Source organism: Ornithorhynchus anatinus, chromosome 1 (genome assembly GCF_004115215.2).
Source record: "Ornithorhynchus anatinus isolate Pmale09 chromosome 1, mOrnAna1.pri.v4, whole genome shotgun sequence".
In the NCBI taxonomy this organism is placed as follows: domain Eukaryota; kingdom Metazoa; phylum Chordata; class Mammalia; order Monotremata; family Ornithorhynchidae; genus Ornithorhynchus; species Ornithorhynchus anatinus.
This window is the reverse complement of record NC_041728.1, coordinates 123159294-123174925: the sequence shown is the minus strand read 5'-3', so window position 1 is coordinate 123174925 and position 15632 is coordinate 123159294. Positions and strand designations below refer to the sequence as shown.

At 40.7% G+C, this 15632-nt stretch overlaps 1 protein-coding gene across 1 annotated transcript in view; it reads right to left on the bottom strand.

Annotated features, from left to right (window-relative positions):
- Window positions 1–15632, bottom strand: part of GPC1 (glypican 1) — a 446939-nt gene that overhangs the window by 246050 nt on the left and 185257 nt on the right. Inside the window, exon 2 of the mRNA XM_029066910.1 lies at window positions 2141–2299. Coding sequence (XP_028922743.1) covers window positions 2141–2299 — 159 coding nt within the window. The remainder of the gene's footprint in view (window positions 1–2140; window positions 2300–15632) is intronic.

The following is a 15632-nucleotide window of genomic DNA, read 5'->3' as shown; positions in this document are numbered from 1 at the left end:
TCATTACTATTGCTATTATTCTTTAATTAAGGCACCAACCTGCCTGAATGTTCAATAATAGGGACAAGTGTTCAGTTAACATAACCCATCCTCTTCCCATTTTGATTTATCCTGACTATACAAACCAGTAAATGTCATCTCCTCTCTTTTCTTGGTTTAATAGGGTTCAGGAGCTGTGATTCATGTTTTAGAAGAGAACTGGTAACTTCTTTTCCCAGAAGTGTCCCTGAACTTAGAGTTAAGAATCTGTTCAACATTTAGCATATCCCCCATGACAACACACTTCATTCAGGACCCTTGGGGGGGGGGGGGGGGGTGTTCCAGGCATCATTATGTACAGCTGGTTAATTCTTATCAACTAATTGGCATCCACATGAGTCAAAGGCTACATTTGTCTCAATTTTCCAGATCATTACTAGGCTGTTCACTTTAAATTCTCACCTTTTTCTTCAATCTAAAGTTTCCAGAGGAGCTGCAAAAGCTTAAGTTCCATTTATTCATTGGCAAATTAATGTTTAAATTCAAACCCTGAATTATAAATACCATTTCACATTGTATATCCTGCATAAATCATAAGACTAATATTGATTATAGCAGTAGTTAAGTAAACTGAAAATGATGTAAATGGGGCAGGAAACATCTTCAGGAACCCCAGGGCTCAATCGAGCCTCTGCCACAAAAGAGCAATGTTTTACATTACGGTTTGATAAAGTAATACTTTTTTCTTTATTGAACATAAATATTGCTTTAGGTTGAAAAAAAATGTTCAACATAAGTCTTGAAGCAATAAAAAACAACATCCTAAAACACTGGCAAACAAGTCTGAGGAAATCCACATTAGTTCAATCAGTCATTTGAATAAAATAGAACCTCATTTATTTAAAGATCCTATTTTTTTCCTTCAACAGTATTATAGAATTAAGCTGGTTGATTTATGTCCATACCAAATAATAGGGATCTTTATTTCCTTTCCAGTTAAACGCTCAACTTGTCACCTTTTAACTGGGTAAAGTAGCAAACGTTCTTTCCCAAGCTTTTAATAGAACTGCTGCGGTCAGCTTGAGCCATTCAAATGTAACATATGGTAGGGAGATACACTGCCTTGTTTTCACTGCCTTTTAGATTCAGAAGGTCAAGCTTGCTGCCTTAGAGCTATTGTGAATTCCCTTCTCCTTCAATTTTACCCGTCAGCCTATTCTAGTTCTTCCCCATTACCTATTTTTAAGCAATGGCTCCTTCAATCACTATGAATAAAATTGTGAAATGACAGTTGGTTTTTTTTTTCCCTTAAGAAGATTCTGCTTAATAGAAAATATGATGCTAGATTAGTAGGTAAACTTAATTACTACTCATTCATATTGATCTTTAGATCTTACAGTTTGTTTTTGCCCTGCAAGACACATTTCATATGCAACATGCTCACTATTTCTTTCTCTGTTAAAAGTGATGCTCTTGTCACCTTGATTGCTTACAACATAACAAAACCCCAAAATTATCAACACCTTGGTTGAGTAGAGGTTTTTCATAGCACTCAGAAAATGAGTGTACTAACCTTTTTATAAGAAACTAGTGACTCTACCAATAAGTTTCTTTTCTGAAACCAATGACTTCCACAAGTTTTCATTGAAACCACAAGCATTTTTGCTGAAGTTCTGACCATTATAGCTGATGGTGCACTATGATAACCATGTTGGGGGAAATATAAACTAACCAGGTTGGACACAGTTCATGTCCCTCAAGGAGTTCACAGGCATAATCTCCACTTTACAAATGAAGTAACTGAAGGTCATCTCAGGCAAATGACAAAAATGGAATTAAAACCCAGGACCTCGGACTACCAGGCCCATGCTCTTTCACCTAGGTCATAATATTCCTCACATGTGAATGGAATCCCCTTTTGTGCCAATAAAAACTTCTTTGGAGATTGTATTTACATTTCCTTTATAAAAGATCAGAAAACACAACATTTTCTTCAATAATTCTGCAACATAGGTCTATTGGACAATGCCAAAAATTGCATTTAGATTTCAGCTAATGTACATTGGGCTAATGAAAGTATTGTTCTTTCCTGATCTTCAGAGTGAACATGGTTCAATTTTAATCAGAGAAAGGAAATTCTTTTATGGGTAATAAGACTTACCATCAAAGTTTTTGAACTGTATCGTGAGGATTACTTGTATGGAGCGGCTGTTGTCTTTGAGCATGCCTTCAAATTCACTTTTGCTTTTGTTTGCGAAGTTCTCCTCCATCTCACTAGTGCAGCAGGTGTAGCCTTGTGGACATATTCTCAGGTGTTCCCCTAAAAGAATTAAATAAAACAGAGGTTTTGTGATTCAGTTTCAAAAAGGACCTGTTCACTTGAGAGGTCTTCATGAAGATGGGGAATCAGCTGGAATCTGGTTCCCTAGTAGCCTTGAGTCTTTTTATTATAACTTTGGAAAGAAAGCATGGTACAACCAAGCTCAGAATTTTAGACTAAAACACCTGTACTTCAGCAGTGCCAAGGCTAGATTGTAAGCTTCTTGTAGACAAGGACTGAATTCAGTGTGGCTCAATGGAAAGAGCAGGGGCGTGGGAGTCAGAGGCCGTGGGTTCTAATCCTGGTTTTGCCACTTGTCTGCTGTGTGACCTTGAGTTACCTCATCTGTAAAATGGGGATTAAGACTGTGGGCCCCACCTGGGGCAAGGTGATTACCTTAAAACAGAGCGAGGCACATAGTAAGTGCTTAACAAATACCATTATTATTATTCACCAACTCTTTTACTTCTAGGGGTTTTTTTTCCAATGACATCGGTTAAGTGCTTAGTATGTGCCAGGCACTGTAAGTGATGGGGTAGATTCATGATATTAGGTTGGACATAGTCCCTGTCCCACATAGGGCTCACAGTCTTAATCCCCATTTTACAGAGGAGGCCCAGAGAAGTCAAGGGAGTTGCCCAATGTCACAAAGCAGATATGTGGTAGAGCTGGGATTAGCAGGTCCTTCTGTTTCCCAGGCCCAAACTCTACCCACTAAGCCACGCTGCTTGGGAGAGTACAATATAACAAAATTAACTGACAAGTTCCCTGCCTTTAATGAGATTACACTCTAATGAGGAAGACAGACATTAATATAAATACATGAATAAAGATAGGAAAGTTAGGAAGAAGAGTAGATTTAGGAGGGAAGATGCATTATTCAATTTACTTATTTCTACTCTATTACTTAGTCCAGTGCCTGGCACATAGTAAGTGCTTAAAAAATACCATTAAAAAATGACAAAATAAAGCTTTGAAGAAACACAATTACTGCTAACTGGCCACCATGACAAGGGAAATTAAAAATGAAATGTCAAAGGTAAATGTTAAGTATGACAAATTGAAAAATTTTCTATAATAATACAGTTCCTCAAGTGTACCTTTGATCTTTCTGTGTGGCAACTACCAACGGCATAGCCATCAAGAATAATTTTACTGTATTTTAGTAACTGCTTGGCCCTTCTTATTCTGCACAGACCAAAAGATGCATACACCTGCACATAAACTTTTAATATTTTGGGCAAGGAGAATGTACTAGCATGAAACCAGTTATCTTTTTAATAAATCTTGCTTCAACCATATACAGGGATAATCCAATCACAGCGAAGACAATGTGTTTCAAGTAATTGCACTGTGACTGCTAAAGATCTGTGCTGGTATTTTTACAAACTATATCCTTCATAGGCAAAGTTGAAGTGAAACACATTTACAGCTACACAGTTGAGAGTTGGGGTTCTTGTGTTCTTCATGTACATAACTGCAATTTATTCATTTATATAATTTTTGTTAATGTCTGTCTCCCTCGCTAGATTGTAAGCTTGTTGTGGCCAGAGAATGTGTCTTTTCAATGTTATATTCTCCTCAGCTTTTAGGAAAGCGGTCTGCTTACAGTAAGGGCTCAATAAATAGGATTGAATAAATGAATGAATTCACATGGTTTCACTCTGGTCCCAACTTAGTTTCCACAAACTCCCTCACTGGGACAGGACACACAGCCCGAGGTGATTCGGAATAACCTCAATGCTCTGTGACATTCAGGGGAAGTAAATGAAATGCTCCATCGATTGATGGTATCTGTTGAGTACTTCCTGGGTGCTATGCACTGCACTAAGCATTTAGCCCTGCAAATGACCTCCCAGAATGCTCACGTGAAATGTAATACTAATGATGGCACTTGTTCAGCCCTTACTCTGTGTCAAGCACTGTTCTAAGTGCAGGGGTAGATTCAAGTTAGGTTGGACACACTCGCTGTGATAGGGCTCACATTCTTAATCCCCATTTTATAGATGAGGCAACTAAGGCCTCGAGAAGTGAAGAAACTTGCCCGTAACCAAATGGCACCCCAAAGGTGCTTCTCTATCACCAGCATCATCTCTGAGCCAGCCTCAACATTATAGGGGTGGCACCCTTAGTCCCAGTGAGGTCCAAACACTCAGTCATTTCCCCAGTCTTAAAGCAATGTTCCCAGAAACATAATTTCACTTGGTGGGACTTGAGAACAGATCATGACTTGATTGCTAAAAATATGCTCTATGGTGAACAGAAAGGTGGCTCCCACAAGCAGGAAACACAGCAGATTTAGTGACTGAGAGATAGAGACAATCAGCACATGAACCAGAGTGGACTAATAGAAAAAGCACAGGCTTGGGAGTCAGAGGACCTGAGTTCTAATCCAAGCTCTTCCGCTTGTATGCTCTGTGACTCTGGGCAAGTCCCTATTTTATGGTATTTGTAAAATACTTACTATGTGCCAGGCTGGGGTTGGTAGAAGCTAATCAGTTTGGACACAGTCCATGTTCCATGTGGGGCTTACACTCTTAGTCCTCATTTTACAGATGAAACAACTGAGGCTCAGAGAAATTAAGTGACTTGACCAAAGACACACAGTAGACAAGTGGTTGAGCTGGGATTAGTACCCAGGACCTTCTGTCTCCCAGGCCCATGTTCTAGCCACTTGGCCATGCTGCTTTTCTATTTCTGTTTCCTTATCTGTAATGTGGATTTTTTTTTTAATTAGTATTTGTTAAAAACTTACTTTGTGCCAGACACTGTATTAAGTGTTGGGGTAGATACAAGTGAGACAGGTTGGACACAGTCCCTGTCCCACATGGTGCTCACAGGCTTAATCCCCATTTTACAGATGAGGTAACTGAGGCACAGAGAAGTTAACTGATTTGTCCAAGGTCACACAGCAGTTAAGTGGCAGAGACGGGATTTGAACCCAGGTTCTTTTGACTCCCATGCCTGGGCTCTATCCCCCGGGCCATGCTTCTTCCTTCCTATCTAGATTGTGAGCCCCATGTGGGTCAGAAACTGTGTCCAACCTGATCTTGTACCTATCCCAGTGGTTAGTGTGGTACATGGCAGAAAATAAGTGTTTAGTAAATACCATAATTATATAGTGAGAAGATTCTCAGATAAAATGAAATAACAGGGGATTTCTGGGACATATCTAGCAGTGTAGGGAAAAAAATGGAGAGGTGCTCCTCTCCTTGAGCAGAGCCTTGTTAATGATCGGAATAATAATAATAATAATGTTGGTATTTGTTAAGCGCTTACTATGGGCAGAGCACTGTTCTAAGCGCTGGGGTAGACACAGGGGAATCAGGTTGTCCCACGTGGGGCTCACAGTCTTAATCCCCATTTTACAGATGAGGTAACTGAGGCCCAGAGAAGTTAAGTGACTTGCCCACAGTCACACAGCTGACAAGCAGCAGAGCTGGGATTCGAACTCATGACCTCTGACTCCAAAGCCCGTGCTCTTTCCACTGAGCCATGAAGAGGGAGTCCTGAAAATAGGAACTAGGTTGATATACAAACACAAACACAATGATCTAACAAGGAACTGCCTCTACAGTCACACAAAGGAGCTTATTGCATTAGTCACACAAAGTGTTTTCAGCTACAGTCACATAGATGGTTTGGATTTTACAGAGAGCATGGGCCTGGGCCAAAGGTCATGGGATCTAATCCTGGCTCTGCCACTTGTCTGCTATGTTACCTTGGGCAAGTCACTTCATTTCTCTGGGCCTCAGTTCCCTCATCAGTAAAATGGGAAATGAGACTGTGCCCTACATGGGAAAGGGACTGTGTCCAACCCGGTTTGCGTGTATCTATCCCAATATTTAGTACAGTGCTCGGCACATACTAAGCACTTAACAAATACCACAAGTATTATTATTATTATAATCTTCAAAAATGGTACACAAATAATTAGTTGGGAACCTGGTGCTGAACCCCTGTCTTAAAATGATCTTCCTAGTCCCAAAAATGTGATTCCTAAATAATTTGATCCTTAGTGATGTAGAATATAAAGTCAGTTGGGCATAAAATGACTACACCCTGCTCCACTTTCTGACAAATGGAATTTGGGTTGTCCAAAATATATTGCCCCCAAGCCTTCCCCAATACTTTTCCTCCTTCAAGCAACACATAGCATTCACATTCCTTACACTCCTATCATCCCTTTGCATAGGAAAAAGTCATGCTGCTTATTTCCAACCAAGGAAAACACTGTCCGCTGGCCCAGTTCTGACCCACAATGGGAACTCCACACCTGCTATGGTGCTTGTATTCACAGCTTTTCCAGGGGAAGAGTGTGCCCTTCAATGCCTCTCATTTGGGTACTACTTCTCCAACAGTGACCTGTGATATTTCAATTACTGTCAAGTTAATGACCACATCCTTTACACAGTAGAAAGATTGAGCATACTGAAAATGAGTTGCCTCAGAAAAAGAACTGACTACTAAAGCTCCTCAGTCCCATTCCTGTCAAAATGAGCAAGAAGATTAATCGGGAGCAATTAAAAAGGAAAAAAAAAGCAACAATCAGGGAACACAACTTTGTTCAGGAAGAGTTTCAAGCCAGGTTAAACTCTGGATGCTGGGTAGACACATGTACTAGTCTACTACTAGCTGTTCAATAACACATGAAGTAATAATAATAACATTGGTATTTGTTAAGCGCTTACTATGTCTCTTTTACTATGGTAAAAGCGCTGATACAGGGTAATCAGGTTGCCCCACTTGAGCTCACAGTCTTAATCCCCATTTTACAGTTGAGATAACTGAGGCACCGAGAAGTTAAGTGACTTGCCCAAAGTCACAAAGTTGACAGGTGGTGGAGCCAGAATTAGAATCCATGACCTCTGACTCCTAAGCCTGTGCTCTTTCCACTGAGCCACGTAAACCTCACTCTGTTAGCATCCCTTGATTGACAGACACTGCTACTTTCGATGGAATCATTTTGGGCAGTGATAGGGAATGTGAGGTCAGATATAATGGAAATGTTCTTTTAAACAACAAATTCTAGTTTCAAAAGCCTTTACCAAACTTAAATTCCAAGTCTTCCCCTATTTTACATAGCTTTTCAAATTCCAAACTGTTCTAGAACAGAATTCTGAATAACTAGCAAGTCCCAGTTTTCACCAGAGAAATTCCAGAACTGGGTAAACAATTTTTCAGTTTCTTTTGTTAGAAGATAAATGAGCTGCTTTTTAAGCCTTGGAGTCATTCATTCAATAGTATTTATTGAGCGCTTACTATGTGCAGAGCACTGTACTAAGCGCTTGGGATGAACAAGTTGGCAACAGATAGAGACAGTCCCTGCCGTTTGACGGGCTTACAGTCCACCAAGTAGATCAGTAAATTGGCTATATTTTATTTTAATAATGTCAGATAAATGGAACCACATATTTTTATACTCAGACCCACTTTCTGCTTGTGTTAGTGCCTTGCACTAAGACATTTTCAATAGTTTACTGAGGTAAACTAAATCCATATAATCAGAACCCATTTGCTTTATCCAATAAAAAATCAAACTGCCTTTTTTTAAAAAAGGTATTTCTTAAGTGTTTACTACATGTCAGACCCTGTACTTAGGGGTGGGTTAGATAAATACATATGAGCTTGTCATGTTGTATGCAGTACATGTCCTTCATGGGGCTGACCTTATTAATCACGATTTTACAGATGAGTTGATTGAGGCACAGATAAGTTAAGTGACTCGCCCAAGGTCACATAGCAGACAAATGGATGGAAGCATTAGAACCCAGATCCTTCTGACTCCCAGGTCCATGCTCTATCCACTAAGCTACACTTTTTCCCATTTTGGGGGGATAAATCACTAAGCTCAATTGACAATATTTAATCTTATTACCCTAAACCTATTTCCCCCTTTTTCTTAATAATGGTAGTTTTTAAGTGCTTACTATGTTCCAAGGACCGTACGAAGCACTGGAGGAGATAGAAGTTAATCAGGTTAAACACAGTCCATGTCCCATATGGAGCTCACAGTTTTAATCTCATTTTACAGATTAGATAGCTGAGACATAGAGAAGCCAAGTGACTTGCCCAAGATCACACAGAAGACAAATGGCAGAGCCTGCCTCAGAACCCAGGTCCATCCGAACCACTACTTCCATCCAAACTGCTACCTTGTTGGTACAATCTCTCATCATATCCTGACTGGATTACTGCATCAACCTCCTTTCTGATCTTCCAACCTCCTGTCTCTCCCCACTGCAGTCTATCCTTCACTTTGCTGCCTGGATTATCTCTCTACAGAAACGCTCTGGAAATGTCACTCCTCCTCAAAAGCCTACAGTGGTTGCCTATCAACTTTCGCACAAAACAAAATCTCCTCACTCTTGGCTTCACAGCTGTCCATCACTTTACCCCTCCTACCTCACCTCCATACTCTCCTTTTACAGCCCAGCCTGCACACGTCTCTCCTCTGCTGCTAACCTCCTCACGTTCCCCCCTTTGTGCCTGTCCTGCCGTCGACCCCTGACCCATATCCTACCTCTGGCCTGAAATGCCCTCCCTCCTCAGAACCACCAAACTAGCTCTCTTCCCCCTTCAAAGCCCTACTGAGAGCCCACCTTCTCCAGGAGGCCTTCCCAGACTGAGTCCCCCTTTTGTTCTGCTCCTCCTTCCCTCCCCATTGCCCCCACTTCCTCCCTCTGCTCTACCCTCTTCCCCACCCCCCAGCACTTGTGTATATATGTACATATTTATTATTCTATTTATTTTATTGGTGATGTGTATATATCTATAATTCTATTTATCTATTCTGATTCTATCGATGCCTGTCTACTTGTTTTGTTTTGTTGATTGTTTCCCGCTTCTAGATTGTGAGCCTGTTGTTGGGCAGGGATTCTATCTGTTACCGAATTGTACTTTCCAAGCACTTAGTACAGTGCTCTGCATACAGGAAGTGCTCAATAAATATGATTGATTGAATGAATGAAAGGTAATCTGATTCCTAAGCCTGTCCTCTTGCCACTAGATCATGCTGCTTCTAACATGAACCAAAGATTTTACATGGCGACGATGACATGCTTGTTTTGCTATAAAGGCCATCAATTATCAATCTGGCTTCTAAAGAACAAATCTGTTTTCATGCAGGCAATTACAAAACTGCAGTTAACATGGAACCAGCCATATCTGAACTCAATTTACCACCCCACTTCAATTGGAGGCTTATAAAGTAAAACCTGCCCAAGTAGACAAGCAATAGACCTCAAGAGAAGGTCCAGAGATCAAAGTCATACCCATAATAATTGTATCATTTGCTAAGAGCTTACTATGAGCCACGTTCTGTGCTAAGCACTTGGATACAAGATAATCAGGTCAGACGCATTCCCTCTCCTACCTGGGGCTCTCAGTTGAAGTAGGAGTATTGACTCCCCATTTTACAGATTAGGAAACCCAGGAACAGAGAAGACAAAAGACTGGCCCCAAATTGCAGGGAGCCAGTGGTAGAGCTAGGATAGGACCCAGGTCATTTGATTTCCAGGTTTGTTGCCTTTCCCATAGAATGCAATCCATAAAATGACAAGAGTCTTCAGTGTGAGTCTTACCAAAACTGGGGTTTTTTTCTTCAGGTCACTGGTGTTTATTCAACACCCCTCAGTGATTAGGAAAAAAGAACGGACACAGCAGACATGTTTCCTGCCCAAAAGGAGCTTAACCATCCACTTATCAGTAATAAGAGTTGACTAATTTACAGGCTGCAGAGCACTGTACTATTCCCTTGCAACAATATAGTAGAGGAAGTAGACATGATCGCTACACTTAAGGAGTTTACAATTGAGTGGTGGAGGAATGTACATTAAAGTATATCACGAGTACGAGGAAACAATAGAGTATGAAGTTAGAGAGTGTAAGTGCAATGGGGGAGTGAATTCCCAAGGACTTTAAGTAATGTGGAAAGGTTGAAGTAGCAATGGTGGGGAAAAGAGAGAAAAGATGGGAAGATGAGAGATTAATCAGTGGAGGCCTCCTAAAGGAGAAGTGATTTCAGAAGGGCTTTGTATATTTTTCCCTTGACTTGAGGTAAGAAATTCTCTAGAGAATTCCTTGCTCCAGAATTCATTAATTCCTCAATCATATTTATTAAGCACTTATTGTGTTCAGAGCACTGTACTAAGTGCTTGGAAAATAAAATTCAGCAACAGAGACAATCCCTGCCCAACAATGGGTTCACAGTCTAGAAAAGGGGAGACAGACATTAAAACAAGAATACAGGCATCAATAGCATCTCTCTATATATAACATTAATGTAAATAGAATTATAGATATATACACATCACTGATGAAATGAATAGAATAATAATTATATATTATTGTGTATATATATATACACAAGTGCTGTGGGGCGGGGAGGGGGGTAGAACAGAGGGAGTAAGTCGGGATGATGAGGAGGGGAGGAGGAGAGGTTTCGCTCTCCTATTAGTTCAATTGCACTCTAGGTTTCTTCATAGTACTACAATTTTCTGAAAGCCAAATTCTTAGATTGTGGGATGTGAGGATGGGACTATGTCTTCTCATTCTGCATTATCCCGGCCACACCTTGAAGTGGGTTTACTGTACATTTAGCATCACTGGTCAATACTCCAATTTGTTTTGATTACATTTTATTCAGTTTTACTCTAAGGGGAAAAGAGCTGATTGGAATAAATCAAATTGCTAGGATAAATCTTGGAAGTCAATCTTCTTGTCAGTAACTCTTCTGCTATGGATTTATTTTAAACTAATGGACGTCTGTCCAGAAGTTTATTGACAGGCACAATTGCTCACATTGAAACAGATCATAATGCAAGCTGGACATTCAGTTACAAATGCAAAACAATTCTTTAATTTAAATTAAAGTTTACATAGGAAAAAATGTGCCTGTGGAAGACAGTTTATTTCATATGGTGGTAAAGAGCAGCCTGTCATTGCTGGTGGACTGTGTTGTGGGCAGGCAATGTGCCTGCCAACTCTGTTGTGTTTGCACGTGTTAAGCGCTCAATAAATACCACTGATGAATGCTAATGACTGCATTTTTTAGACACATATTAGTGCCTCCTTCTACATTTCCAGGCTTATTACATGATGGCAAATCCATATGCCTTGCGATGATCCACAGAACATCAGGGATTTTCTTCTGCCAATAAATTTTGGGGTAATAATAATTATTATTATGGCATTTGTTAAGGACTTACTAAGTGCCAGGCACTGTAATAAGTCCTGGGGTGGATACAAGCAATTAGGGTTGGATACAGTCCCTGTCCCACGTGGGGCTCACAGTCTCAATCCCCATTTTACAGAAAAGGTCACTGAGGCACAGAGAAGTGAAGTGACTTGCCCAAGACCACACGGCAGACAGGTGGAGGAGCCAGAATGAGAACACATGACCCTCTGACTCCCAGGCTTGTGCTCCATCCACTATGCCATACTGGTTAGCAAGGTGACTTCATGTGGCTGGTTGGCTCATCCATGCAGCCTAAAGGACTCCATTTCTGTGAAGTCAGGGCCGAATGGCATAAAGCAGGTTTGGAATGGGTTTTGGCCAGATCCATCTTTCCCTTCTTGTCTTTCCTTCTTCTCATACTCGAAGGTTTAGCGGCATGGGGAATTTACATATCTGTAATTTATTTAGTTCTATTAAAGTCTGTCCCCCCCAGACTGTAAACTCACTGTGGTCAGGGAATGTTTCTGCACTACTGTTATACTGTAATCTCCCGAGAGCTTAGTACAGTATTCTGCACACAGTACACATTCAATAAATCTGATGTATTGATTGATTGATAGGTGGAGTACCAGTTTACTTTCTTTTAAGTTTGGGGTTTATTCCCTGTTGGCCATTCAGTAGGAGAAGAAGCCTGAACAATGAAATTCAAATGACTTCTTTCCCCTCTGCATCTATTGGGAGCGGAGCTCTGCAGCTGTTGGAGTCCAGCGGCCCTACCCTAAGAGGCCAGCAGTCTGGAGCATCTAAAGTGCTTTTATCAAATAGCCAACTGCAAGCTAACCCAATCATTTACCCTATCCTGTCTTGATTATTGTATCAGTGTCCTTGCTGATCTCTCCATTGCTGACTCTCCCCACTCCAGTCCATACTTCACTCTGCTCATTTTGTTGCAAAAGCATTCAGGCTATGTTTCCCCATACCTCAAGAACCTCCAGTGTTGCCCATCCACCTCCAAGAAGAATGGAAACTTCTCACTATTGGCTTTAAAGCAGTCAGTCACCTTGCCCCCTCCTACCACACCTCATTACTCTACTACAACCCAGCTCTCACACTTTGTTCCTCTTATGCTAACCTTCTCACGATCCTAGATCTTGTCTATCTCGCTGATGACCTCCAGCCCACATCCTGCCTCTGGCCTGGAATGCCCTCCCTTCTCATATCCGACAGACAATTAGTCTCCCCTTACTTCAAAGTCTTACTAAAGGCATAGCTCCTCCAAGATGCCTTCTCTGGCTAAGCATTCTTTTCCTCTTCTCCCACTCCCTTCTGCATTGCCCTGACCTGCTCTTTTTATTCATCCCCTCTCCTATCCCCACAGCACTTATGTACAATTTAATGTCTGTCTCCTCCTCTAGATTGCAAGCTCCTTAGAGAATGTGTCTTTTATATTGTTATATTGTACTCTCCGAAGAGCTTAATATAGTGCTCTGCACACAGTAAGCACTCAATAAATACAATTGACTGACTGACTAAGAGTGTGAGGGTCCAGGATAGAGTAGGCTGGTTATGCCCTGAAAATGCTTGTCCCCACGGTCCTCAATTAGGAGAGAGTTCTATTGCCTGACCTGTGGGGGAAGACAAATGAAGGAAGGGATTTGGGAAAAAAAAAGTTTCTGTATCAATGTAGATTGTCAAGCTTGTATGGGTGGGAATGTGTCTTATTGCATGCTTCCAACCACCTAGTAGTGGTGCTTTAATTCAACTGCATTTATTGCACTCTTACTGTGTGCAGAGCACTGTACTAAGTGCTTGGGAAAGTACAATACAATAATAATAATAATGGTATTTGTTAAGCACTTACTATGTGCCAAGCACTGTTCTAAGTGCTGGAGTAGACAGAAGGTAATCAGGTCGGATACAGTCCCTGTCCCACATGAGGGTCACAGTCTTAATCTCTGTTTTACAGATGAGGTAACTGAGGCCCAGAGAAGTGAAGATACTTGCTCAAGTTCACACAGCAGACAACCCACAACCTCTGATTCCAAAACCCATGCTCACTCTTGCCACTAGGTCATGCTGCTTCCCAATCAACAGAGTCAATAAACAGTGACATTCCCAGGCAACAGTGAGCTTACAGTCTAGAGGATCTGTAACAGTACTGGTATACAGGTAAGCTTTCAAAAATTGCTAATGGATAAAATATAAACAGTATACTTTAATGTTTTTGCAAATAAGGCCACTTCACCATGACTGAATTAACTGGAAAATTACAGGTATTTCAGCTAAGTGAAGTCATGGAAATATTTGGAGTAGAGTCACTGTATGTAAAATTACCTTCTTATTGATACAGTAAAATCAGGCAGAGGAGGAGAGAGTCAGAAAGTAGAGAGCGCTGGAAATAACTAATAGTCTGAATATTAGGGCTCCAACTGTAATGGGATAAAATAAAAAGCTGCCTTTTTGTCCTAGCACAAGTGTCTGTATGTTGCCTTTTCAGGAACTCACATTCCCGGAGGTTCTGATGATTCTACTTACTATGTCCTGTAAAAGGAATAAAACCAAACTGCTCATTTAAATAATATATAATAATACCTTTCACATCCTTCAATCCTTTTACTATCAATTTTTTTATGGCATTGTTAAGCACTTACTTTATGCCAGGCACTGTTGTAAATCGTAGGATAGATAACAAAGTAATCAGGTTGGACACAGTCTAGGTCCCACCTGGGGCTCATGATCTTAATGCTGTTTTTACAAATGAGGTAACTGCGGCACAGAGAAGTGAAGTGACTTGCCTAACGTCACACAGGGGGCAAATGGTGAAGCTGGGATTAGAACCCAGGTCCTTCTGGCTCTCAGGTCCGTGCTCTATCCACTAGACCATATCAATTAATCAGTGGTAATTACTGAATGACTAATATTGTGTATTAAGCACACAGCAATACCACAGCATCAAGACAAACATTTTCTGTCCTCAAGGAGCTTACAATATAGTAGGGGAAAAAAAACTTTTTGTTTAGTTTGTTTTCTAAACACTCCCTTCTTCAGACATAACTCTTGTGGCATCTACTTGAGTCACAATTCTCTCATTAAAGCTTTTTATCTATACTAAAAATTTAATCCCATCATCAGAATTAGCTGGTGAAGAATCTGGTTCATCAGAAAATTCCCATGTCAACCAACCTGTTCCCAGATGGTACACTTAAGTATGTATTTTCCTTCTACATGCAGAACTGATTAAGGTCAACAAGCATCAGACATTCACAGCACATGGTGGAAAGACCCCAGGTTTTGCAATATCTGAGTTAGCATCTGTGACTTTCACTAACCTCAGAGTAGGTGACCTGCTAGAGAACAATAAAAGACAAATTATTTTCCCGACAAAGGAGGAGGGTTAGTGTAGTAAGGCTCCATTGATCTAAAAAAGATTTAGGATCATGTTCTTTAAAAACAATATCAAATGAAATCCACAGGGGCTGGAAGGAAAGGGCAAATTTCACATGTCAATCACATCAAACTGATGTCATTTCTAAAAATAGAAGCTACTGCTGTCACCTTATAAGAGCTGAGAAAGGATGATCAGATTGCATCCTCTATATTCTGTTCATTTTCATGGGGGTTTACAAAAGTACACCAAAACAAATACTTATCCAAGTTCCCAGAAGAAAAGAATTCCTGGCAACCTCAGCAAAGCTTTGAAGAAAACAGCCAAGGCTAAAGGTTATTACCATACCCTGAAAAAATGCTAAAACAGAGGATTGGGTGGGGTGGTGGCTAGAGAATGATGACACACCTGCCAACTTTAAGGTCACTCTTGTCTTCCAGGGTTAAGTTCCCTTCGTATGAGGGGCTGTAACAAATGTCAACTGCTAGCAAGGCTCTTGTGTTGCTAGAAGTGATCTGTATTAAATTATTTACCTGCCATTGCCAGGCTCTCTATTTATAAAGCCCCCTCGGGTACAGAGACAGATGACATCCTGCATACTTTTCTACACTTGAGGGAAATATAAAAGACACAACAAATAGGACCCAGTGCTCTACATTTACCAGGCAATTATTATCCCCTCACCAGAGTGCACAGGAAAAAAAAAAAATTGAACACTGCGGTTGAATAGATGGCTGGCACTCTGGGGAAAATGACTCCATTCTAAGATG